Source organism: Callospermophilus lateralis, chromosome Y, assembly GCF_048772815.1.
Source record: "Callospermophilus lateralis isolate mCalLat2 chromosome Y, mCalLat2.hap1, whole genome shotgun sequence".
Classification (NCBI taxonomy): domain Eukaryota; kingdom Metazoa; phylum Chordata; class Mammalia; order Rodentia; family Sciuridae; genus Callospermophilus; species Callospermophilus lateralis.
Genome location: NC_135326.1, coordinates 10,709,142 through 10,737,138, shown reverse-complemented (window position 1 = coordinate 10,737,138; position 27,997 = coordinate 10,709,142). Strand labels below are relative to the sequence as shown.

Below are 27,997 nucleotides of genomic sequence, written 5' to 3'. Positions count from 1 at the left end.
TATTTTATTATAAAGTATCTATTTCAAGAGATATACAACCATCAAGCAATCTCTAATTATCAAATTACTGTACCAAGTTTTATAAGATGATAAATAGATATGATTCTGTCAACAGAAATGTCCAACAGCTTTAACTATATTTTCACTGACACACTTCTTATCAAGGTACAATAAGTAATTTGTTTAGATGCTAAGATTTAGAAAAATTGTCCCAAAGTAAAACAAAAAGAAAGATTTCTATAGAAGAAAAACGAAGATGTTTCTACAGAGAGAAAACACACACGTTTACTAGTATGATTATCTAGTCCTAAGTGACAGAAATAAAAGGATCTCTACTAGGAGGTCCTAAGAAGAAAGAAATCATCTTCAGATAAATCAAAAGGTCTTTATGTTCTAAATTTTCATGATGAAAATGTTAATTATCTAGACAGATTACATGGAAAGGTCAAAACAATTGAGAAAGAGATTTATGTATAACTGGACTATGTATATTTGAACAATCAATTCTAGGATATTTTAGCCTATTTCCCTGATTTTATTATGCTGATGTAAGCTTTTTCTGCACATTCTGACATGAAAGAACTTATTAAAATATTAAGCTTATACCTCCAATTTGTGCTGTTTGATCAAGGATCAATTTATAATGAATCAAATTAATACAACCTTGATCAAACAATAAGTGTTTTAAAATGCTGACTTACATTCCAATTTTGACACTTCTAATTGGAGAGTAAATTTGATTGATTTAAATATATCAGTAATTGCAATGATTGGTGCTGATTCTTGCATATCATTTCTGTTCATTGGATGTTTGTGGGATTTGGGAAAACGTCTTATTCAAAATGTTCTCCACATTAAAGCCATATCTTAATTTTGAGCAACAAAACTTATAAACATTGTTAGAAACTCATTTGTATTATATACATTCTGTAACTGGACCTATAGTCCATTAAACATTGTAAGATTTCTATACTGTTCCCTACACTGGAAAGTAATTTTAACCATAATTTTGAAAACACAATTAAGAGACACCTATTTAAAGAATAATATTCTAAGATATAAAGATATTCTGTGGAAAAAATAATAGTAAAGAGGAGACACAGGTGTAGTAAGGCCCATAGGGACCTTGGAGACCTTCTTACCAGGTCCTTATTGTCATCCCTTGATTGAAGCTGTGAGATCCCAGTTTTGTGGGCGTGGCAGCCTCAAGCCTATATGTGTCTGATGTTGAACTGTGGAGCCACCAATGGGTGAATAGGGAGCCCCAGTCAGGGCACCTCTCTGCTCGGATGAGGGATGCCTCACAGTGGGGTCCTGGTGTGGTCCTGTCTCTGGTTCACAGGGAAGCAGGATGCTAAAATCCTATTTAAATTGCACACATTCATAAGACAATTTTGTACAGACCTGAGCAGTTTATTTATATTGTAGATGGTTTCAAGTTTCCACACTCTTGGTATAAAATAATATTTCAGTTCCTACACAGTGCTTAAGGACTTGCAGCTAAGTCCTGGGGAAAGGGGCAGACCTTTTATCTATATCTCACAGAACAGACTTTCTGAGTCCATCTGCTCAGGACCTCAACGTCTCCTTGTTCCTCAGGTTATAGAAGATGGAGTTGAGCATTGGGTGAGGGTGGTGTGGAAGACAGGCAGAACCTTGTTCCCTGCTGAAGACCAGAAGGATCATGGCTGTGGGTGAGAGCAAAGGGTGCTGAGTGGAAGGTCACCACAGTGAGGTGGTGCTGCAGAGGGAGAAGGCCTTCTTCCCTGCCCTAGGGCATAAAGCAGAGAGTAAGAAGTACTTACCACAGAAAAAAGGGATTCCAATGAATGCAAACATAAAGGGATGTCATGCAGATCAGTGAGGGACAGCCAACACACCAGGAAATAGAGAGCTGTGTGGAGGTGGACATTCAGGAGGGTGAGAAGGATCATGGACAGGTTGTCAATTAGAGCCATTAGGAAGATGAGAGCAATGCAAATGTAGAGGAAATCTTTTGCTTTTTAATTTTGACACAGATCTTGCTAAGTTCCTTAGGGCCTCAGTAAGTTGAGGCAGTCTGTTTGTGATCCCTCTCCCTCAGCCTGCTTGGCCACTGGAATTATAGCTGTGTGACACTGTGCCCAAAAAGATGGTTTCACACCCCTATTCCTTTTTAGTTTTTTTTTCTTTTCTTTTTTTGAAGGAGGGAGTGTTCCTGTGAATTGAACTCAGGGGCCCTCAACCAGTGAGCCACATCCACAGCCCTACTTTGTACTTTATTAGACACTGGGTCTCACTGAGTTGTTTACTGTCTCACTACCCTGAGGCTGGCTTTGAACCCACAGTCCTCCAGTCTCAGCCTCCTGAGCCAGTGGAATGACAGGCATGAGCCATCACACCTGGATTTGTTTTGTTTTATTTTAAAATTATTTTCTTTTAGTCACTTACACAAAACTGTAGAATGCATTTATGCACTTTGATATATCATACATAAATGGGATATCATTTGTCATTATTCTGAGTGTGCATGTTGCAGAATCATATTGATCATGCAGTCACCTATGTACGACAGTACCCTAAACACACAAAGAAATTAAGCCTGGGTTCTCTGGCTTACTCCACTCAAGTATTAATCATGGGGAGGAAAGCTAAGTTGAATTTAAAATTCACTGCTGTAAAAGATGTTGAAGAAGAAAGGGGACAAGCTGCAAACATGAGGAGACACCTGCAGAGCTGCATCTGCTGATGTGGACAGTAGTGGGTCCACACACACAGCAGCAGCGAACTCACCACCTGAGCTAGGGGAGTGCTCAGAGCCAGACCTGAGCTAGGGGAGTGCTCAGTGCTGGACTGCCTGCATAGCATGTGCAAGGCAGAATTGGGTCCCTGGCACCAGGAAAAGAAAAGAAATAGAAAGCAACTCCATTAATAATAGGGCAAAGTGTATTTTGAGAAGGTGCCTCTCCAAACTATACATACAAACTACAAGATTTAATAATACTCTTTAATGTGCCTACGTACAACACAACACATGAGACTTAGAAAAAAATGTGTGACACAGTGGTGGTCCCAGAGTTATCAGCAGGCCAAGAAGGCATCAAGGAAAAAAAAAGAGATCAGCTGCAGGGCACACACCTATGGTCCCAGCTGTGGGAGGCTGAGGCAGGGTGACCACAAGTTCAAGGCCAGCCTCACTCTCTTAAAAAATAACAATTAAGAGGGTTAGGGTGAAGCTCAGTGGTGGAGCCCTCCTGGGTAATGTCTGAAATAACAAAGGGAGAAAAGGTGGAAGGAAGAGATATTTCACTAATCTGTACACAAGGCTGGAGTGGAGAGGCCTCAACTAACACACAATGTGTCTGAAACTTCTGAATGACACAAGACTAAATTGAGAAGTCAGGAAATAGCAATTGATTTTTGAGAAGGAATAGTGGGCAGCAACATTGTGAGAAAGATCAAAGAAATCAATAGTTGCATGACACAGTGAGGATGAAAGCACCGCACTAGGGAGGGTATGTAGAGAAAAGGGTGACTAGATCCTGTACATGTGTGCACGTGGGTGTGAGTGTGCATGTGTGGGTGGCACAACTCACCCCTCCCAGGTGTTTTTTCATGTGACTTGCTGCTCTGGAAAACCCTCACCTGAGCACCAGGGCATTTCTGATAGCCTCTGTGACCCTGCTAAAGTGCTTTTCTGGTGCCTGGTGCATGAAAGGGAAAAGTAACTGAAGTTCATCATATCATGAGCTCTTCATAGAAATGAATAATTGGTTTCCTTAAATATTGAACTAGTTCTTCCACCCCTGTTTTCGCATAAATTATCTAATATACATTTTTCCAAGTCAACTCCAGTTTAGTTCAACTGAACTAATAAAAATTTGGAAGGTGTGAGTTAATGTTCTTATGATGATCAGCATCATTTTAGAATCTTAGAGCTTGAAGGACGTTAACATACAGAAAGACATGAAGAAGTAATTCTGGCAAGTAATTCTGGTGACACCTGGAAACTCAACACAAACAAGGCACATTTCAATTTACATGAGGGATTCAGGAAACACCCAGGAGCTGAGCACGATAGCATATGTCTGTGATCCCAGTGGCCATAACAGGAGGATCACAAGCTTCAACCCAGCCTCAGCAAGAAATGGAGGCCCTTAAGAAGAACTTAGCAAGATCCTCTATGAAACAAACAAATAAACAAACAAAAAATTAAATTAAAAAGGACTAGGGATGGGGCTCAGTGCTTACAGACTCCAGATATAATGATGGTAATGTTCCTTTTCTCTTCTCCATTCTCTGACCCTGGTAATTATTTCTCTAAAACCTCTCTCAATTTTTATTTTATCACAACATATGTAAAAGTCATACAATATTTGAGGAAACAGAAAATATAAAAAAAGTTTTCATATTATGAGACCCGAATTTTAAATTTGATAAAGCCTTTACTAAAAAAAATGGACACTATAAGAGAAAATGTACTTAATGGAAGGAGAGAGATAAAAACTCTAAAAAAGTATTAAGATGCTGCGACTAAAAGGTAATGCAACTAACATTATTGCACACAAAAAAATGCACAGTATATATAAGATTATGTCATAATATGTGAGATTTGGCTACAGATGCAAAGAATAAAATACAGAAAAGTTGAATCTAACAATAACAGAGATTTAACCTTGCTTTCACATCTTCACCTTGATGCCATCTTTACATCCATTCTAGGGTGCATTTTTATCACCTGTGAATAGCCAGAATGAAGGCACATACACTTTTCACACTCCCACATTGTTTTCTCAAAAGAGCATGGTTGCTGAAGGCAGTGAAGACTACATCAGGCTGAGGCAGCAGGATCATAAGTTCAAAGCCAGACTCAGCCACTTAGGACCTAAGCAACCAAGTGAGACCATGTCTCAAAATTGGAAAAAAAATAAAAAATAAAAATAAAAAAAGACTGGGATGTGTCTCAGTGGTTCAGCACCTCTGGGTTGAAATAATAATAATAATAATAATAATAATAAATAATAATAATGCAAAATATTCCCTCAAATCTGAACAAGTCTAACTAGATATGAAACAAGGAATGTCATACCACATTTCTACATACAAGGATTTTCTCCAGTTTGAGTTCTTCCCTGCTGTTTAAAGAGGCCTTGACAGTTGAAAGGGTACCATATCATGTCAAGAGCAGAAGGGGGAAAATTCAAGATGGTGGGCCAGAGACAGGCAGCATCCTGTGTCGTTCAGTGGCCTAGGTCTCACCTCATCGGAATACAGGATTTCAGAGAGCATGAAAAAATCACCATGCTGTAAGCCCAGTGCAGAATTCAGAGCCTCAGCATTCGAGTAAGACTCTGGACTCCAGGGCCAAATCCCACAGCTCTAGGCACAAGCAGCTCTTGAGCGGTTCAGCAGAAATACCTCTCAGCCTCTCTACAGAACTCCAGGCTGCACCTCATTCCCACACAGGCCACTCAGCTGCTACCTACACACAGCACAAGGCCATCACCCAGCTCCCCCCACATCACTGGACACCACAGGGCTGGAAGCAGACTGGCTCCATCTTGGATCACCTTTCTCCCCATATATGGTGAGCATGGCTGGCAGATGGGAACTCCCTCTGAGCCACATATCATCCTGCCAGATCCCCAGTTCATTGTCCACCACCAGAGACAGTAGACCTTTTTACAAAACTACTGATTATATTGTAAATAATAATTGAATCCAACATTTCTGGACATTGAGACTAAACTGTAAATGTCTTCATAACAACAAATTGTTCATACGTGATGTATTATTGATATTGGGATCTGTTAACATTGTCCTTCCCCACAAAGGAGGGATCTTGCAAACCTACAAGAGCACTACAAATCTATAGGGTAAAAACAATAGCACCTCAGAACCACAGAGCTGGAAAGGAAGACACACAAGTAACATGAAAAGACAAGGGAACAAAGTGCCCAAAGAAATCAAGACAACACATCATTAGAATCATTGTCAGCAACAGCAGAAAAATGGACCTAGAAAAATTTCAGGGTATACATGGTTAAAATGTCCTGTGAACTCCATGAAGATATAAGAGAGCAAAGACAAGCAGTAAAAGATCACTTCGATAATGAGCTACATAAACAAATCCAAGAAGCAAAAGATCACCTCAACAGGGAGACAGAGGTTCTAAAACAAACCAACAAACAAACAGAAATCCTTGAAATGAAAGAAATAATAAACTAAAATCAAAGCTCAAATGAAAGCATCACGGACAGAGAAGACTACTGGGAAGATAGGACATCAGACAATGAAGATAAAATGTATAATCTTGAAAGGAACATAGACCATAGAGTGAAAATGGTGAGGAACCAGGAGCAGAACACTCAAGAAATATGGGATAGCATAAAAAGCCAAATTTAGGAGTTATTGGGATAGAGGGAAGCATAGAGGACCAAACCAAAGGAATCAATGATCTATTCAATGAAATAATATCAGAAAACTTTCAAAAGATGAAGAAGGAATTGGAAATCCAAATTGAAGAGGCTACAGGATGCCAAATGTACAAAATCAAAACAGATCCATACCAAGGCACATAATAATAAAAATGCTCACCATACAAGATATGGAGAGAATTTTACAAGCCACGAGAGAAAGGAATCCGAATATATATAGGGGAAAATCAGTTGGGATAATGGCAGATTTTTTTCATCACAGACCCTAAAAGCTAGAAGATCCTGGAACAACCAACATCTATCAAGCTGGAAGAAAATGGGTGCCAACCAAAAATCTTAAATCCAGCAAAGGTAAGCTTTAGGTTTCAAGATGAAATAAAATCCTTCCATCATAAACAAAAGTAAAAAAGAATTTATGGCTAGAAAACCAGAACTACAAAACATCCTTAAAAAAATATTCCATGAAGAGGAAAAGAAAAACAACAATGAAAATCAAAAGAGGAAAGTAGTACCCCAAAGGAAAAACTAATCAAAGAAGAAAATCAAGTCAAGTTAAATAACAAAAATAAAAAAATATGGCTGGAAATACAAACCATGTCTCAATAATTACCCTGAAAGCTAATGGATTAAACTCACCAATCATAAAACATAAGCTAGGACACTGGATTAAAAAAAAAACAAACAAAAGAAGGCCCAACAAGATGCTGCCTCCAGGAGGCTCATCTGATAGAAAAACACATACACTGACTGAAGGTGAAAGGTTGGGAAAAACAATACCACTCACATGGACTGCACAAGTAATCAGGGTTTTCCATACTCATATCAAATACAGGAGACTTCAAGCCAAAGGGAATGAAAAGGGATAAAGATGGACATTACTTACTGCTCAAGAGAACCATAAACCAAGAAGATGTAACAATCATAAATATATATGCCCCAAACAATGGTGCAGCTATGTTCAAAAAAACTCTTCTCAAGTTCCAGAGTCAAACTGACCACAACACAATAACCTTGGGTAACTTTAACACACCTCTCTCACCACTGCACAGATCTTCCAAACAAAAGTTGAATAAAAAAACTATAAAACTCAATAACATAATTAATAATTTAGACTTAACTGACACATATAGAATATTTCAACCTGCATCAAACAGAAACACTTTCTTCTCAGTAGCACATGGATCCTTCTCTAAAATAGACCATTTACTATGCCACAAATCAACTCTTAGCAAATATAAAAAAGTAGAGACACTACCATACTTTTCATCAGATCATAATTACATAAAATTGGGAATCAAAAACAAAATAAAAAGTAAAAATTTTTCCATCACCTGGAGACTAAACAATAGGTTACTGAATAAACAATGCATTGCAGAAGGAATCAAGGAGGGGATTAAAAATTTCTTAGGGGTAAATAAGAACATAGAAACAACTGATGGAAATCTGAGACACTATGAAAGCAGTACTAAGAGGAAAATTCATTGCATGGAGTTCATTCCTTCAAAGAAAAAAAAAATTCACAAATAAATGACCTCACACTACGTCTCAAAGCCCTAAAAACAGAGGAACAAACCAGCAGCAAAAGCAGTAGAAGGCAAAAAATAATTAAAATTAGAGCTGAAATCAATAAAATTGAAACAAAAGAAACAGTTGATAATATGAACAAAAAGTTGGTTCTTTAAAAAAATAAATAAAATTGACAGACCCTTAACCATGCTAACAAAGAGAATGAGAGAGAGGGGGAAATCAAATTACCCGTGTAATAAAATGATAATATTATATGTGATAAAAATGATAATATTACAACAGATATGTCAGAAATACAGAGGATAATAGAAGACATTGAAGTTATCAACAAATTTCTTAAGTCATACAATCTGCCCAGATTGAATCAGGAAGACATACACAATTGAAACAGACCAATATCAAGTGATAAAATAGAAAACACAGCTTACCAAGATTGTACACCATGATTAAGTGGGATTGACTCATCCTAGAGATGCAAGGTTGCTTCAACTTATGCAAATCAATACATGTAATTTATCACATCAATAGACCCAAAGATAAGAATCATATGATCATCTCCATAGATGCAGAAAAAGCATTTGACGAAATTCAGCACCCCTTTATGTTCAAGACGCTAGAACAACTAGGGATAACAATAACATATCTCAACATTGTAAAGGCTTTCAATGCTAAGCCTCAGGACAACATCATTCTAAACAGAGAAATATTGAAGGCATTTTCTCTAAAAACTGGAACAAGACAGGGCTGCCCTCTTTCACCACTTCTATTCAACATAGTTCTTGAAATGCTGGCCAGAGCAATTAGACAAATGAAAGGAATCAAAGGGATATGTATAGGAAAAGAAGAACTTAAATTAGCACTATTTGATGATGATATGATTCTATATCTAGAAGAACCAAAAAACTCCACCAGAAAACTTCTAGAGCTAGTAAATGAATTAAGCAAAGTAGCAGGTTATAAAATCAACACCCATAAATAAAAAGCATTTCTGTATATCTGTGACAAAGTCTCTGAGAAGGAAATGAGAAAACCTATCCAATTCAAAATATCCTAAAAAAAAAAAAAAAAGAAAAAGAAAAAAACCTTGAGAATCAAGTTAATGAAATAAGTAAAAGATCTATAAATGAAAACTACAGAACCATAAAGAGAGAAATAAAAGAAGACCTCAGAAGATGAAAACATCTAACTTGCTTTTGGATAGGCAGAATTAATATGATCAAAATACTACCAAAAGCATTATACAGATATAATGCAATTCCCATCAAAATCCCCAAGGCATTCCTCATACAAATAGAAAAAGCAATCATGAAATTCATCTGGAAAAATAAGACATGCAGAATAGCTAAAACAATCCTTAGACTGAAGTAGGTGGCATCTCTATACCAGATCTTAAACTATACTACAGAGAAATAGTAACAAAAACAGCAAGGTGTTGGCACCAAAACAGACTGGTAGACCAATGGAACAGAATAGAGGACACAGACACTAACCCAGACAATTACAATTATCTTATATTAGTCAAAGGTGCCAAAAACATGCATAGGAGAAAAAAGCATCTTCAACAAATTGTGCAAGGAAAACTGGAAATCCATAAGCAACAACATAAAATGAAATCCCTAGGTCTCACCATGCACAAAGGGCAAATCAAAATGGACCAAGGACCTAGGAATTAAACCAGAGACTCTGCATCTAATAGAAGAAAAAGTAGTCTGTAATATTCATCATGTGGAATTAGGCCCCAACTGTCTGTAGCCCAAGAATTAAAACCAACAATCAATAAATGGGATGGAATCAACCTAAAAAGTTTCTTCTCAGCCAAAGAAACAATCTGTGAGGTGAACAGAAAGCCTACACCCTGGAAAAAAGTTTTTACCCCTCACACATCAGACAGAGCACTAATCTCTATTATATATAAAGAACTCAAAAAACTAAGCACTAAAAAAACAAATAACCCAAACAAATGGGCCAAGGACCTGAACAGACACTTCTCAGAAGATAATATACAATCAATCAACATGTATAAGAAAATATGCTTATCCTCTCTAGCAATTAGAGAAATGCAAATCAAAACTTCTCTAACCTATCACCTCACTCCAGTCAGAATGACAGCTATTATGAAGACAAACAACAATAAGTGTTGGTGAGAATGCGGGGGAAAAGGTACCCTCTTACCTTGCTGGTGGGACTGCAAATTGGTGCAGCCAATTTGGAAAGCAGTGTGGAGATTCCTTGGAAATCTGGGAATGAAACCACCATTTGACCCAGCAATCCCTCTCCTCAGACTATACACACAGAACTTAAAAACACCATACTACAGGGACACAGCCACATCAATGTTTACAGCAGCACAATTCATGAGAGCTAAACTGTGGAGTCAACCTAGATGCCCTTCAGTGGATGAATGGATTAAAAAGAAGTGGCATATATACAAAATGGAATTTTAATCAGCAATAAAAAAGAAAATAAAATCATGGCATCTGCAGGTAAATAGATGGCATTGGAAAAGATAATGCTTAGTGAATTAGCCAATCCCAAAAAAACAAATGCTGAATGTTTTCTCTGATATAAGGAGGCTGACTCATAGGGGTCACATAGGGGGAGCATGGAAGGATTAGGTGAATTCTAGATAGAGCAGAGGACTGGGAGGGAAAAGGAGGGGAGAGAGGATTAGCAAGGATGATGGAATGTGAAAGACATTATTATACAAAGTACATGTATAAAGACATGAATTGGGTGTCAAAATTCTTTATATACAGAGATGAATAATTGTGGTATACATGTGTAATAACAATTGTAATGCATTCTGCTGCAATTTCTTTATCCAAAATAAATAAATAAATGGATAAATAGCAGACAGGTTTTCCCAGATGTAAATCCTTTTTCAAAAAATTTTTAAAAATATTTATTTATTTATTTATTTTTAAGTTTTTGGCGGACACAACATCTTTGTATGTGGTGCTGAGGATCGAACCCAGGCTGCACGCATGCCAGGCAAGCGCACTACCACTTGAGCCACATCCCCAGCCCAGATGTAAATCCTTTTATGTCTTTGAATAAAACTGTCAAAATTAAGTACTGCCCAACATTGCTTATCCATAGGATTTTCTACAGTATTTTTTTTTTAATACAACTGAACAAAACTAAAACATCTGAACCCTTGGTATTTCTTACTTGCATAGAATTTATTCATTTTGGCATGAATCTTTCCAAAAGAATCTTTCTAGTACTCAGAAGAAACTGAAAAAGTTAAAAGATTTCCCACATTTTTCACATTCATAGGGCTTCTCTCCATGAGAATTTTCATAAAAGAGAAGAAAAATAGGTCTAGAACATGAAGCTGAGTATAGCAAATCGTCCCCATTCAGAGTGTTTGTTTTCCAGTGAGGGAAATGGCTTTGAAGACAACAGGGAAAATGGAATGATTTGCCATATTTTTTCACATTTAAACAGTTATTCAGCCAGATGTGGTGATGTATGCCTTTAATCTCATAGACTTGGGAGGCTTAGGCTGAAGGATCACAAGTTTGAGGCCAGCCTCAGCATTTTAGGAGCTCAGCAAGTCTCTGTCTCCAAATTAAAAATATAAAAAAGAACGAGGATGTGTCTCACTGGTAGAGTGCCACCAGACCAAATCTGCAGTACAATCCCCAGTACAATATTCAGCAGAGTGAGCAGTGTGTTTGAAGGGGACAAGAAATATTGATCCACCACATTTCACATGTAAAGAATTTTTCTCCAGTAAACTTCCAACATGTTGATGAGAAGAACAGTAATTACATAAGACTTTGCCAATTGTTTTCATCAGTATAATTTCTTTGCAATATGAGTTTGTTCATGTAAGTGAAGCTGATGGGACATATCAAAGGCTTTTCCCCATTGTTGACATTCATAGGGCTTCTCTCCAGTATGAGTTCGATCATGTGAGCAAAGATGAGAGGACTGAGTGAAGGCTTTGCCACACTGCTTACATTGATAGGGTTTCTCTTGAGTGTGAGTCCCTTCATGTCTGTGAAAGAAAAAGCAAGAAAAAGACTTTTCCACATTGTTGGTATTCATTAGGCTTCTCTTCTGCATGAATACTTCCATGTATGTGAGTGTCAAGGGGTTCTCCACATTGTTGATATTCATAAGGCTTCTCTCCAGTATGCGTTTTTTCATGTCTGTGGAGATGATGGGATTGAGCGAAGGCTTTGCCACACTGCTTACATTCATAGGGCTTCTCTCCAGTATGTGTTCTTCCATGACTCTTAAGATGACTGGATGTAGCAAAGGCTTTTCCACATTGTTGACATTCATAGGGCTTCTCTCCTCTATGAGTTCGTTCATGTCTGTGAAGGTGAGAAGATTCAGCAAAGGCTTTGCCACACTGTTTACATTCATAGGGCTTACCTCCAGTATGAGTTTGTTCATGTTTGTGAAGCTGAGAAGATCTAGCAAAGGCTTTTCCACACTGCTTACACTCATAGGGCTTCACTCCAGAATGTGTTTGTTCATGTATGTGAAGGTTAGAGGCAGTACTGTAGACTTTTCCACATTGTTGACATTGATAGGGCTTTTCTCCACTATGAGTCTGTTCATGTCTGCTGAGGGCAGAAGAATGTTGGCATTCATTGGGATTCCCTCCAGTATGGATTTGTTCATTTCTCTGAAGGTAAGACAAAGTAGTGCAGGCTTTGCCACATTGTTGACATTCATAGGGTTTCTGTCTAGTGTGAGTTCTTTCATGTCTGTGAAGTTTAGAGGACTCAGAGAAGGCTTTGCCACATTGTTGACATTCATAGGGTTTTTCTCTAGTGTGTGTTCTTTCATGTCTGTGAAGTATAGAGGAGTCAGTGAAGGCTTTGCCACACTGCTTACATCCATAGGGCTTCTCCCCACTATGAGTCCGCTCATGTATCTGAAGGTAGGAAGAAGTACTGAAGGCTTTCCCACATTGTTGACATTCATAGGGCTTCTCCCCAGTATGAGTTTTTTCATGTCTGTGAAGTTTAGAGGACATAGTGAAGGCTTTGCCACACTGCTGACATTTATAGGGCTTCTCTCCAGTATGCGTCCGTTCATGTCTGTGAAGTTTAGAAAACTTAGTGAAGGCTTTGCCACATTGCTGACATTCATAGGGCTCCTCTCCAGTATGCGTTCGTTCATGTCTGTGAAGGTTAAAAGAAGTAGCGAAGACTTTTCCACATTGTTGACATTCATAGGGTTTCTTTTTCATGTGAGTTTTTTTATGTGAGTGAAGGCTAGATGATAGAGCAAAAGCTTTTCCACACTGCTTACATTCATAGGGCTTCTCTCCAGTATGCATCCATTCATGTCTGTGAAGGGAAAAAGAAGTAGTGAAGACTCTTCCACATTGTTGGCATTCATTGGGCCTCTCTCCAGCATGGATTTGTTCATGAATCTGAAGGTAAGATGAAGTACTGTAGGCTTTTCCACATTGTTGACATTGATAGGGCTTCTCTCCAGTATGTGTTTGTTCATGTCTGTGAAGGGAAGAAGAAGTAGTGAAGACCTTTCCACATTGTTGGCATTCATTGGTCTTCTCTCCAGTATGGATTTGTTCATGTATCTGAAGGTAAGACAAAGTAGTGAAGGCTTTCCCACATTGTTGACATTGATAGGGTTTCTTTTTCATATGTGTTCTTTCATGTCTGTGAAGTATAGAGGAGTTAGTGAAGGCTTTGCCACACTGCTTACATTCATAGGGCTTCTCCCCAGTATGAGTCCGCTCATGTATCAGAAGGTAGTAAGAAGTACTGAAGGCTTTCCCACATTGTTGACATTCATAGGGCTTCTCCCCAGTATGAGTTTTTTCATGTGAGTGAAGGCGATTGGACCGAGTGAAGGTTTTGCCACACTGCTCACATTCATAGGGCTTCTCTCCAGTATGCATCCGTTCATGTCTGTGAAGGGAAAAAGAAGTAGTGAAGACTTTTCCACATTGTTGGCATTCATTAGGATTCTCTCCAGTATGGATTTGTTCATGTCTCTGAAGGTAAGACAAAGTAGGGCAGGCTTTCCCACATTGTTGACATTCATAGGGTTTCTTTTTCGTATGAGTTTTTTTATGCGTGTGAAGGTTAGATGATTGAGCAAAAGCTTTGCCACACTGCTTACATTCATAGGGCTTCTCTCCAGTATGCGTTCGTTTATGTCTGTGAAGGGAAGAAGAAGTAGTGAAGACTTTTCCACATTGTTGGCATTCATTGGGCTTCTCTCCAGCATGGATTTGTTCATGTATCTGAAGGTAAGATGAAGTAGTGTAGGCTTTTCCACATTGACGACATTGATAGGGCTTCTCTCCAGTATGCGTTCGTTCATGTCTGTCAAGGGATAAAGAAGTAGTGAAAACTTTTCCACATTGTTGGCATTCATTGGTCTTCTCGCCAGTATATATTTGTTCATGTATCTGAAGGTAAGACAAAGTAGTGTAGGCTTTTCCACATTGTTGACTGATGACTTTCCCACATACTGTACTTTCATACGGTCCATCTCCAGTATGTGTTAACATTTGTGTGTGAACACTTTTGAGAGAAACCAGAGATTTTCTGTATTGTTTCAATTCACATGGCTTCTCTTCACATTCTTCATGGTTGTAGCATTCGGGTCCATAGTGAGATGTGATCTGCCTATGAAGGAATGAAGGGCATATGAAGTCTTTGATACACATAATGCAGTCACATTAATTTACTCTATTAAAATTTTTCTTTGCTTAAGAATTGGTATCTCATGACCAGCACATTATTAATACTTGATTAATTCATGATGTTGTATTTATTTAAGGTCCTAGATTAACGTTACTTCCAACATGAGGTAAAGTCTAGATTTTTCAAACTTGTTCAAATTGCCAGAAAATAAAGAGATTGAGAGGAAACAATGCTTTGCAACACAGGTTGCCTATGGTCATTATTTAAATAGTTATATTCACATATGCAATTTCATAATACTTTTTGCATGTCAAGCACTTTGAATAGACTTAATATCTTTATGTATATATATGTGTATAAAATATATATAAAATAAATAAATTTATTTCAGTTGACAATAGACTTTATTGATTTAAATGTGGTGCTCAGAAAAGAACCCAGTGCCTCAAGCATGCAAGGCAAGCTCTCTACCACTGAGCCACAACCCCAGTCCCAGTGAAGTATATATTTCTGGTAAAAAATCTTAGAAGAATAAATACATTTAAAGTTGTGCAAATTTCTTGCATTGGTTTTAAAAATTATATGACATCCCCAGATTCCCTCAAGGATTCCTCTTGTGAGTGCAATTACCTTAGATTGCTCCCAAAATTTTTGATCTGATTTTCAATGTTCTTCTCATCACATTTGTTTCCTAAAATGCCAAACCAAAACATTATAAATTTCTAGGAGCTAGAAATGCTTTTCCAAATTCATGGTGCATTTTATGCTACATTAATTCACCAACTGATTGTCTTTTCATGTTCTACATAAATTAAAAAAAAATAAACACAAATTATCTAATTAAGTAAATACACAAATTATTACCTATAGATGCCAGGTTTCTGAGGACTTCCAGCATCACATCTCTGTAAAGGTTCTTCTGGGAAGCATCCAGCAAATCCCACTCCTCCTGCATGAAGTTCACAGCCACATCCTCAAAGGTCACTGAGATCTAAAATATCCCACAAATGTGTAGTGGAGGACAGCAGAGATTTGACAGCATGAGAAATCTATACTCAACATGCATGATGTTCACATGATTCCCTGGCCTCTCAATTAATTCCACGATTTGGTCATTGAAATCTTCAGTGCATTTAATTCTTCACAGCTACTACAACACTAGATTTGGGCCCCACACAAGGTAAATAGTAGAGTGTTGTACACCCTTCCTTTGGTGAGTTTACAGGAAGTAAGAGGGGCTCCCAGGTCACCCTTATCTTATTTGTTGATTGCATCTCTATCACCTTCTTACCTACATCCGGTGCAGTAGAGAGCTAATATTAGCACTCTCCTTATTACTTAACATTAGAAAAGAAAGCTGACTGAGTAGGAAACTGCTGGGATCACAAAACTCAGCATTTGAGAGATCCTGCCAACCACCATGACTCACTGGGCCTACACAGTTAATATAGACAACATGGTATTTACTGATCTCCTGTTTCTTTCTGAAAGTCAATTGTTCCATTCTTAAAGAAGTGCCTAGAATCAGCCCCAACCCACACCCTCAGATTATGGAGTCACTAAAGAGTTTCCCTCATAGACAACAGTTAGACAATCTTCCACACAGGTTGTCACAATGTGTTCACTGGGGACTGAGCTCAACTTGGGTGATTACAGTGAGGACAACTAGAAGTTTGCAGGTGCTTTACTCCAGAACAAATTTACTCAATTAGTAAGCAAGCACAATGATTAATAAATGTAACAATATAATAATTTTTGGTCGTTAATGTCAAAGCAGAATGGGGTGTGTCAAAAGATGGCATGTGTCTCAGAAAGAACTCTGTCCAAACAAAAGCCTTACAAAATTATATCGGTTTGAAAAATAGTTTTCTTAACAGACAGCGGAAAATCCTTTCCCAAACCTCATGGCAACCATGAATATCCAATGATTCTCAAACTCTTCTGAATAGCAGATGTCTCACTCAGATCATGTACAGTCATGAGACACACACCACCGTACTGCTCACGGACACTTTGATCAAGATAGGCCACATGTACAATGGTGGTCTGTCATGAAAGAGATTCCTCATTCCTCTAGCACAGCTGGTGCAAGGAATCCTCAGGCACAAGCACTTCCAGGATGTGTTAAAGCAGCAGGTTTGCAGCCCAGAATCCTGAACTATCCCATGCTGACTGCTTGTGAAACAGGCCACTCCATGTGGGTCTCTAAGCAAGCTATGATTTCTGCACAGTGTGGAACAGCCCAAAGGACCACCTACCTGAACACAACCCTGCCACTCACAAAGAACCATGCTCAAGGCCTTAAAACAACATGGTATTTACTGATATTTGAAGCAGGACAGTATCAACAGAGGCTACTAGAAGCCCAAGAGAAAGCCTTTAGTGGGCTGTTCTTCATGGCATGGAAAAATAATGAGTGACAGTAGGTGTCTTGGAGACAGATCACAATGATGGTCTAGGGAAACTGAAATCTAAGTTGCAAAGGGTATTTCATCCCACTATTCTGCAGAAAAATATCATTTATTATACATTTAACTGTGAAAGTCTAAAACACACTTCAAAAATTTAAAAAATATATAATTAACCCACCCCCCTAAAAAAAAAAAAAAAAAGAAAGGAAGCAAGACATGTCAAACAGGCTTCCATGAGACACTTAAGACCTGCCACCAATTTTCTATTGTTATTTCCAGACAACAGAAGTTGAGTAAAAACTTCCTAATTCTTTCTTTTTATATTTATTTTTTATAGTTGCAGTTGAACACAATAGCTGTATCCTATATATTTATGTGGTCCTGAGGACTGAACCCAGGACCTTGCACATGCTAGGCAAGTTCTCGACCACTGAGTCAGAACCCCAGCCCCCCTTCTAATTCTTTATATGGCATATTTTACCATATTATCAAAATTAAATAGATAAATAAAGGTATTAAATAGAAAACTATGAAAGAATCTCATGAACATGAATGCAAAATTCCTCATCAAACAATAATTTACTGAATCCAAAAATAAATAAAAAGAATTATAACCACAGCCAAGAGGAAATTATTACAGCTCTGTAAGATAGATGCCAAATTTAAAACTCAGTTAAAATTTTCCAGGGACCAGCATAATACTGTGGGAAGTCAAGCCCAGTGGCCCAGATCCACTCACATCAGCCTCTGCAGAGCCCAGGAACACAGCACACATGAAAGGCTGATTCAGAATTAAAAACCAATTAACATTATCCATCACAACAAAAAGCTAAATAATAAATATTGATTATATCAATAATTTAAAAAATCAAGAATAATGAAAAAACACTTAAGCTCAAAAAAACACAATGTTTTCATAGACAGACAGCATGATCCTCTATGCTACTGGAATTCACTCAAGAATCATGAAAAACAATGATGTGACATCAGTGTTGTCATGTTAATAAATAGGACAATGATTATACTATTGACAGCAGGAAGCTGGGCATGGAGGCCATGCCTGTGGTCCTTGCCAATCAGGGGGCCGAGGCAGAATGATACCAGGTTTGAGTCCAGCCAGGGCAATTTAGCAAGACTCTGTTTCTAAACAAAAAAAATTAAAAGTTTTGGGAATGTAGCTCAATGGTAGAGCAGCCCTGAGTCCAACACCCAGCACCAAAATGAAAAAAAAACCAAACACACACCACTTATACAGAACCAATAAAAGAGAAATACTCATATATAAATCTAACAAAAATCTGTATGACAAAAACTGCTAACTTCTAATAAAAATATCAGAGACATGGAAAATATTTGGAGATACTTTTATGTTCACAGATGGGAAGCCTCAGTTACCATCAATTCTTACCAATATTATTTATGGATTCAATATAATCCCAATAAAAATATTTTAAGTTATGTTTTCAGTAACAAAAGATCCAGAACAACCAACACAGTAATGAACACTCAGTTCACAGGATGAACACTACCTGAGGTTAACAACGACTAAAAATCTACAATCATCAAGACACAGTGGTATTTGGCACAGTATATAAATATTGCACCGATCTTTGACAAAAGAGCAAAAGAAAATCAATGAAAAATATACTCTTTTGGACAATGTTGCCAAAGCACTGGACATGAATTAACATGTAGAGAAAGAAAACATTCTCATTTCACAAATGTCACAGAGCTCTCAGTGGAGCCTCAGTCTCAAAGTAGGACACACAGCTGGGGCTGCAGCTCTAACAAAGCACCTGCCTGGCACATAGGAGGCCCAGGGTTCACTTGTTGGCACCAAAAAATTGCCTATACATTGTAGTACCTAATGCAAAACTCCAAACTTCACTAAAATAACAAAGAAGTACTTACAGAGAAATCTGGGCTGGCATGACAGCTTCATATGCAACATCAAACACATGAACTGTGAGTGAAAAACTTGTAAATAGAACTTGATCAAAATAAAGTTTGCGTTTTTCAAAAGATGCACTTTGAGAGAATGAGAAGACATGCTAGAAAACTGGACAAAATGTTGTCACAACACATAGTGACACTGGGTTGATATTCAACATACCTGAAGAATACTCAGTAAAAAAATGAACAACCAACTTGGAAGTGGGAAAAAGATTTGGAAAGACAATCATTCAATAAATAGGCACAGTTAATACATGTGTGAAAAGATGTTCACCTGCATATAATTAGGAAACCTCAAAATGAACAATGAGGTGCCACCAGATACTCAACTGGAGGGGTGAAATGCCAAACACTAAAAGCTCCAAAAGACAGTGAAAACACTAATCAGCAAGAACCCTTCCCTTGCTCATGTGAATGGAGAGAAGAACACTGTCTCTGGAAGACAGTTACGCAATTACAAAATAAACATGGTGCACTCTACTATTAATTCACCACACTCCCAGGTATCTATGCAAATGAGGTGAAAATTACCTGCACAGAAAACTTCTCAGCAGTGACTACAGCAGCCATATCCAGAACTGCCCAAAGCTAGAAGCAAGGAATATGCACCTTTCAATGATGAATGGACAAGCTGCAGTTTAACCACACCAAAGAACATCACCCAGAAAATGAGGTCTGCAGCCTGGAAAGACACAGCACCCTTAAAGACAGACTGGTAAGTGAGAGAAGCCAGTTTGAAATGGCCAAGTGCAGTAAGATTCCAAGTCAAGAACATTCTGGAAAAGACAACATTATAGATGCACTGAAACTCTTCTGTATTACATTATTATGTAGAGTACGTGACACACAAAACACTCCACACAGAGAAGGAACCCCAAGATAAATGATGGATTTCAGCTGATGATAAGGTGTTGCTTCATCCACTCTCTTAATAAAATGTAGGACACTGATTCAGTAACTAACAAGCATCCAACATCAATGCAAAATATTGAGAACAGTGTGGAGAAAGGGTGTTTGATACTATATGTAATGGCTCATTTGAATTGTCAACAGCATTCAAATGAGCCATTACACATATTACCTGTGATTATGAGGCCTCTGGGTGTGTCCATGAGGGTGTGTCTACAAATGATTGGCATATGGGATAGCGAACCAACTGGAAATCCTCCTTAGGTATAGGCAGCACCATCCAATAGGTTGGTGTCTTGGGGAAAACAAAAGTTGGAGGAAGGAGAAGCAGCAGCAGAGCAAGCCCCTTTCTTCTCTGCTGCAATGGCCTGAGGATATCAGACTCTGCCTTCTTCACTCTCCCAAAGTGGACTCTGCCAGTGATTCTCCAGGGAATTTTTAGAACCTTTGGTCTGGACTAGGGCAGCACCATTGATCCCTCTTGTTCTGAGGCTTCAGCCTCTTGGACTCTGCAGCTGCTACTTCTCAAGCTCTCCACCCTGCAGATGGCCACTGTGGACTATCCTGCTTTGGGTCAAGTCTAATAAGTTCCCTTTTATAATCATACTTCCTCTTGATGCTGTTCCTCTAGAGAACACTGACTAACAAACTATGTAAGCCTAAAATTGCTCTGAAAAACCAAATTGATTTAATAAGGAAGTGAATGAATAAGGAAGTGAATGAGAGCCATAAACCTTAACAAATATAAACATAAGAAACAATATTACATAGTGAATACCTTTCACAAATAATAATGTAAAAAATAAAGCAAAGAGGAAAAGTCATATTTACAAATTTGAAAACTTTAGAGAAAAGCAAGGAAACTGATTTTCAATACTATTTCCATCTGGAAAGAAATTGGATGATAAGCCTTCAAAAGTCATTCCAACTGCTCGTGGGGTGATGTGCACCTGTAATTTTAGCCACTAGGGAGGTCAAGGCAGGGAAACGGCAAGTTGGAGGCTCTCTCAGCAATCTAGCAAAACATCCAGAAATTTTGTGATTCTTGGCCTTCATCAACTATAAATGGGGGGACTGGTATTGTAGCTGAGTGGCAGAGCACTTGCTAGCATGTATGAGGCACTGGGTATGATCCTTAGCACCACAGAAAAATTAACAAAATAAGGTATTCTGCCCATCTGCAACTATACAAAATAAAAATAAAAATAAATAGGTACAAAATAAATAGGAAGGGCTGAAGATGTGCTCAGTGGTCAAGTGCCTGTAGGTTTATTCCCCAGTAAAACACCTGCCCACCTCCAAAATGCTGTTTACATGTTGAAATTCATTTTTGAGGACAACATAAGCATGAGCAAGTCCCTGGCTTCAATCCCAGCACTCAATACTTCAGCAAATAAGTAAACAACATCTACAATACTAATTTTCTTGGGGTGGAGAGTAGCTCAGTAGTAAGAATGTGATAGCCCTCGGTTCAATCCCCAACAGTCCTTGTACACACACACACACACACACACACACACACACTAAAAAAGAAAAAAACCCTGAAAATATATGTAATGAGTGATAAAAAATATTATAATACAAAAGATACATAACGGAAGGCAACAAAATGAATGAAAAGACAACACACTTTCTTACAAAGGAGACTGAACTTTCCCATGATCTACACTCTGAAAAAAACAAAGAGCATTTCAGTAAATTATGTGAAATTCAGGGCATGGATTATGGATTATTGTGTTTTTTGGGGTGAACTTAGGAAAAACTATATCTAAAATGAAAATAGTACACTGTATCTAAGACCAGTGAAAATATTGTACAGGACAGAGAGAGTAGAGAGAGCATTTATGTTACTACCAAGTTTCATAAGCTAGAGGGCCAGCTCCCATATGGGTGGCCCTAGGAGGAGGTAGTTAGGAGGGAACAGGAATCAGGTGACATGGTGGGAGTGCTTGTGAGAGGATCAGCACCCTTACTTAGACATACATCTCTCTCCTTTTCAGAAAACAGGTGTCATTTGTTATTTCACTGATAAGTTATTCAGTGATTAAATGATTACAGTTGGGTATTTTAGGTATTGCCAAAATTGTCCTTAAAACTTCCAATGAAGATGGGTGTGATGGTGTACACCTGTAACCCCAGCGGTTAAGGGGTCAGAGGCCCAAGGTGATGTAGCAAGAACCTGACTCAAAAGTAAGAATCTAAAAGGGCCCAGGGATGTGGCTCAGTGGCTAAGCACCTCTGGGTTCCATTCCTGATAGCAAAAACCACACAACTAACATGAACCTGCCAAGTCCAGACAACAACAGCAACAACAAACTGTCACTCCTGTCAAATTCAACAGCTTGTCAATGACTGTTACTAATTAACATAAAATCAAATTCATAAATTTATCCACCACAATTTTTGTAGAAATGGATTCATTTTCTGCAGCAATAATGGTAGGCAGAGTTTCTCTGTATCTTAAGTGGCATTCTGGAATCTAGGACATGGATTTCAATTGGAAATCATTGAAAAGACAAGATCAAATCTCACCAATTTTCTATGCATACTCAGGGGCAACGAAAGGTAAATTAGATGTGTTTTTTTCTTTGTTTGTTTTTCTGCTCTGTTCTTTTTTTTTTTTTTAAATTGTAATTTTTTTATTGGAAAACAAATATACAACTTGGAATGGATTTGAGGCAAATTGTGCCATAAGCAGATTTTCTTTAAGTGGCTAAACAAAGTTTAAAAAGCAAGTAACAATAAAAGAAAATGTTTCTGGTACAAGACCAGCAGTACAAAAAAATAGTGTACGAGTACCTGGATAATACACCCGTTTTGCAATAGTGCAACTTTTAAGTACATATTGTTGACTGTCCATAGTCCACGCAGAGTTACAACTCCACACTTCAACAACAACATGCTGACAAGTCCTAAAGAAAACTACTTTTAAAAAAGACATAACCCAGATGTTCCCTCATTTGACCAACTCCATCTAAAGTTTGAATGTGCAGAAGGGCTTAGATATATCCAGAGTAAGCCACATGCAACATGTTACTTGATCAATTTTCTAAAATAAGGTATCAGGACAATGACAGTAAGATAAGGGAAGAAAACATGGAGGAATGAAGTCCTAATTACTATACATACATATTTTTTTGACAGTAGGGGGAAACCTTTTACAGATAAGTTACAAACAAAGAAAAGGCAAATAAACAATTTTGTACAAGAAATTTAACACATTCTGTACAATGTCTTCACTTTGCTGTCATCATTTGTACAAACTCTTCATAGTTTACTTGACCATCACCATCAATATCTGCTTCCCTGATCATTTCATCAACCTCTTAATCTGTTAACTTCTCTCCAAGGTTTGTCATCACATGGCGAAGTTCTGCTGCACTAATATAGCCATTGCCATCCTTATCAAACACACGGAATGCTTCTCTAATTTCTTCTTCGCTGTCTGTGTCTTTCATTTTTCTTGCCATCATTGTCAGAAATTCAGGGAAGTCAATTGTGCCATTACCATCAGCATCTACTTCATTAATCATGTCCTGTAACTCTGCTTCTGTGGGATTCTGCCCAAGAGACCTCATTACAGTTCCCAATTCCTTTGTTGTTATAGTTCCATCACCATCCTTGTCAAATAGTGAAAAAGCTTCTTTGAATTCTGCAATCTGCTCTTCAGTCAGTTGGTCAGCCATGCTGCAAGCGCTACCGGTTTCCGAGACACGACCACACAACCACTCGGCTCACTCGCTCCACTCGGACTGTGCTCTGTTCTTTTTCTTTGGTTTGGGACCAGAGATTAAACCCAGAGGAACTTTACTGATGAGTCACATCCCCAGATATAAGGGCTAGCTAAGTTGCTAAGGCTGTCCTCAAGTTTGCAACCTCATGTCTCTATCTCTGGAAGAGCAAGGATCACATGTGTGCACCAGTGTACGTGGGTGGAAAATTTTAACAATGGAAATGTAACAAGACTTTTAAAAATCCACTTCTGTCTTGCCTATTTAATACTAGTCCATCCCATTTGGCTCTTAAAAAATAAACCTGGGCCTCAAAAAAGTGAGCGCATCATTTCAAAGTGATACACAGAGATCTTTGGTGCTGAGGGAGCACACATGTGTCAGGCTCAAAAGGCAGAAAAGGTCCCTGAAGCTGTGACATGCCCACTCCTGGTCTTCCTCCTGAAATATCCTCCAGGATCATCTTTCCCGGGACCTGCACCATGACTCCAGTCTATGAGGCTTTTCAGGTTTGCACAGCTCTGCACTGGGGTGGGTGGTCCTTATGCTCTGGGAGAGGTTGGGCTCCTTCACACTGTGAGAGACTGAAAGGGCAGGAGTCACTGCTGACCTGGCCCCGCAGCACCAGCATCCACAGGCTGACTGTCCACCTGTCTCCAAGGAATGGGAACAGGGCTTGGGGAAAACAAGGTCCCAAGGAAGTAGCTGTCTAGATGAGGCCAGTTCCAGGAGATTCCTCAGCCCAGGGTCCCCAGCAGCTTCCCTGAGAGGCTGCACCCCACACCTCAGGCTGCCCCCTAGGAGGAACTGACCCAGGGCCTGAAGTTCTGTTCACCCTTCAGGGCACAGGGAACCTGTGGGCACCTTGTGGCAGCTCCAGGAGAGGACAGTGGCTGAGGACATGAGACCTTGTGAGGTAACCAAAGGGAACCTCTGTCCAAGAAATCTGACATGGTGTCTACACCTAAGGAAGATATAAGGAGAAGCACAAGATTTTTATAGCTGTGAACTCAAGTTCTCTATACAGTTGCATCTACATCAAAGAACCTTCAGAGTACTTGACTTTGGCTAACTAGACCACCATGAGGGTGAAAAGGCAGGGTTCTGAATGGAGAGCAAAAATTATCTTGGGCTATCTTAAGCCATTTAATAGCCAATCATCTTAATTTCTGTATAAGAACACAATCTCAAAACTATTAAATTTCTCAGAATATATCATTACCCTTAACAGACATCTAGTCCCCACCATCTACCAAAGTAAGAATGTAATAACTACAGACAGAAGAAATTTCTTTTTTCTTTTTTTAAATTTTCCCTGTAACCCACTCATCTGATGTTCCTACCAATGCATTTGGTTAATGTAGTGATACACAACTTTCTTTTATAAAAGTTCATGTAGGCCAGGCACAGTGGCACACAACTGTAATCCCAGCAGCTTGAGAGGCTAAGGTAGGAGGATTGCTACATTCAAAGCCACCCTCAGCAACTTAGGGAAGCCATAAGAAACTTGATGAGATAATGTCTCAAAATACAATCTAAAAAGGACTGATTGTGGCTCAGTGATTAAGTGCCCCTGGGTTCAATCCTTTTCTTTCAGGGTGGGACACATACATCATTTAGGGTCACTTGAATTCATGTTCCTGAGTATGCTCATTAATATTTGGATCAAAATGAACTATTTTCCATAGCTGGGATTGCCAGTGCCTTTAATGTCAACAGCTTGAGAAACTGAAGCAGGACGGGGAGGACTTACAGGCCAGACTGGGCAACATAGCCAGACCCCATCTGAAAATCAAATTTAAAGAACTGGGGATGAAGAACAGAAGAATGAATCACACACTATTATCCTATGTGCACATATGACTACAGGACTGGTGTGAATCCACATGGAGTACAACCAGAAAAAGAAGCTGTGACACTCTATTTATGTGTGCTGTGTCAAAATACATTATAATGCCATGTATAACTAATAAAAACAAATTTAAGTAAATAAATAATATATGTCAAAGTAGGGAGGGGGGGTTGGGTACATAGCCCAAGATTCAATATTCCTAGCTTCTATGTACAAATGCCTTTTTCCTTTTAAAGTACTTATTTTGACCAAACACAGGGAACTGTTAAGTGATTATTCTTTCCCCTCAAGTATAATATTCATAAATAGAAAACAAATGCTTTCAAAAGTATTCTTGCCAGGGACACTGGCACAGGCCTTGTTAGAATGGCCTTAGGCCTGAGCCTAAGCAACTCCATTTTAAAAAACCTGCAGTTTCACCAGGCACATCCACAGATCCCTCCAGTAAGGCCTCAAACAAGTTTCTTCCCCTCACCCTGAAAAAGAGAGTGAAGCCTCTGCCAGGCTCTCCTTGCCCGATAAGAGGGAAAGGGAGAAGACCACGGTGGAGACCACCGGACTAGGTGTTTCTGACCCCAGGGTAAATGTTGTCACTGAGAAATATGGTGGTAGCTGATAAGGATTGAAAGGGGGGTCAAAAGCCCGCAAATTTAGTATAAATGATAGAGCAAATAAACAGGGATTCAGCCAGCACACTCAAGGATGCACTTGAGCTGGAGAGCCTGCTGAGGACCTGACATCCCATCACTTGGCAACTTTCCTGAGTCTCAAACTTCACTGCCTCCTCTGGAACTTGGTGAGAGCTGCGACTCATTCCTAGGACCCCCTCCTCAACTGGTCCTCTGCTCCACACCAGGTAAAGACTGCCTTGGTTACAGACCTAGTCACGGAGGTCTGAGGTCTGAGTGGGTGTGCATCTGCTGGACTCAAAGCCTAAGATATAAGACCTTTAAACTTACCATGCAGAGGGAATGTCTGTCATTAGCTTATCATGATTAAGTGGGTTTTCCAGTGCTTAGAATGAATCAAGTTTGCTGTGAATTAATTAACCTAGAATTGTTTGCTGTGAATTGATTATGTCTGTGGCAATGCCTAGCATTAAGGATTGTTGTTTTCTTGATTAAGAACCTATACAGTTAAACTGTATTGAGTAATTTGAGTGAATAGAGCATTGAAAGGGGCACAAGTGTGTGGACATTCTTTATTTCTCCCTTGACTGCATAAGTCACAGTTTTGCCCCCTCCAGACAGCCCTGTAATCCCAGGAACTTTGGAGGCTAAAGCAGAAGTGAAGCCAGATTTACAGATAGGTAGTTAGACAAATTGGGTCTAATAATGTGTAAGATAAATAAAACAGAGGCCCTTATAGAGAATGGAGTCCTGGAAACCAGAGCAGCAATTGAAATGTTAATGTCCCCAAGGCAGGAATCCATTCTAAGGAACTGTTAATCATAATCCAAAAGCCACCCCAGGCCTTTCTTGCCCAGATTACTCCTCCAACCCACCAATCTGCCACCTTCTGGACCTTCCCACCTGCATTCTATCACTGCAACATAATGAGAAACAAAGTGTGGGAAAGCAGAAAGAAGACGCTAGCTATAGAAGAGGGAAGACCTCCCCCTTACAGGGATTCCACCTATTGGATCCCCTTCTTCCTGCGGGGAGAAGTTTTTTCTGCTGTCCTTTAATAAACCTCTACTTTCCAGTCTCCACTTGCCTCAGCGTGCTTCTCTGGTGTTATACTTCAGCATTCGGGGAAGCAAGGACTTGTCACTGGTAAACAGCGGTAACAGAAGGATCACAGGTTGGAGACCAGCTTCCACACAAAGTGGGTGCAGATCTCAAAATTCAGTAAAAGTGGAGGCTGGGAATGTGGCTCATAAAGCTCCCCGAGTTTGGATCCCCAATTAAAAGAAAAGAACTATTCTCTCCAATATTTCACTAGATGAAAAGTGACAACTAGGGGGCGGTGTCCATTTGGACGAGTGGGAAGAACGAGAGTCTGGCCGAGCTGTGAGGTGGGGGGAAGGTGGGTTTTAGAAGGCAGGAGGCGCCTGCAATTTGGGGAACCTCCAGCAGCCTCCAGAGGAGCTGCCCTGGGAGAAGGAAGGTGCATTTGTGCCCCTGCTTCCTCCACGTTGGGAAGAGTGAGTCGGGCCACCAGTAGGGAGCAAAGGGGACACCAGGGACCTGAGCCTCCCTTCTAAACCCAGGGAACCAGGGGACAGGGCCCAGGGCCACCTTCCAGCGGGGACTCTGCCACGCTCAGCAGCTCACCTCAAAAACCCAAAACCCAGCTCACCCCACGAGACCAAGGAACAGGGCCACGACTCTGCAGCGCTCCCCAGCTCACCCGGGCACCAGGCCCCAAGGCAGGTGGTGACGCGTACCTTCAGCCCTGGTCGCAAACTCACCATTTTTGTCTTCTGTGGTGACCCGGCGTCCTCTCGAGAAACCTCCAGGCACCCGAGATGGGGGTGGGGGGGGACACAGGCAGCGCAGAGTCACCTGAGTCCCCGGAGCAGAGAACTCTCAGCTTGAAGGATGAGGAG

General features: G+C 39.4%; 2 protein-coding genes across 5 annotated transcripts; both read right to left on the bottom strand.

Annotated features, from left to right (window-relative positions):
- Position 1: 1 nt before the first annotated feature.
- On the bottom strand, positions 2-27,995 carry LOC143639746 (uncharacterized). Of its 4 annotated transcripts, none has more exons than XM_077107787.1 (5): positions 27,860-27,995; positions 15,455-15,581; positions 15,221-15,281; positions 11,912-14,572; positions 2-1,688 (listed from the first exon to the last, which is right to left on the bottom strand). In XM_077107787.1, the coding sequence occupies exons 1-4, from the start codon at positions 27,860-27,862 to the stop codon at positions 11,944-11,946; spliced, it is 2,820 nt and encodes a 939-aa protein (XP_076963902.1). In that variant the 5' UTR covers positions 27,863-27,995; the 3' UTR covers positions 2-1,688; positions 11,912-11,943. The 4 variants fall into 4 exon arrangements, with proteins under 4 accessions (XP_076963902.1, XP_076963904.1, XP_076963901.1 ...); XM_077107789.1 differs by lacking the exon at positions 2-1,688 and having other exon boundaries at positions 10,811-11,941; positions 12,024-14,572; XM_077107786.1 differs by lacking the exon at positions 2-1,688 and having other exon boundaries at positions 11,843-14,572.
- On the bottom strand, positions 22,587-23,635 carry LOC143639761 (calmodulin-alpha). The gene has a single exon (XM_077107821.1). It carries the CDS (start codon positions 23,547-23,549, stop codon positions 23,190-23,192), a length of 360 nt encoding a protein of 119 aa, XP_076963936.1. The 5' UTR covers positions 23,550-23,635; the 3' UTR covers positions 22,587-23,189.
- Positions 27,996-27,997: the final 2 nt, after the last annotated feature.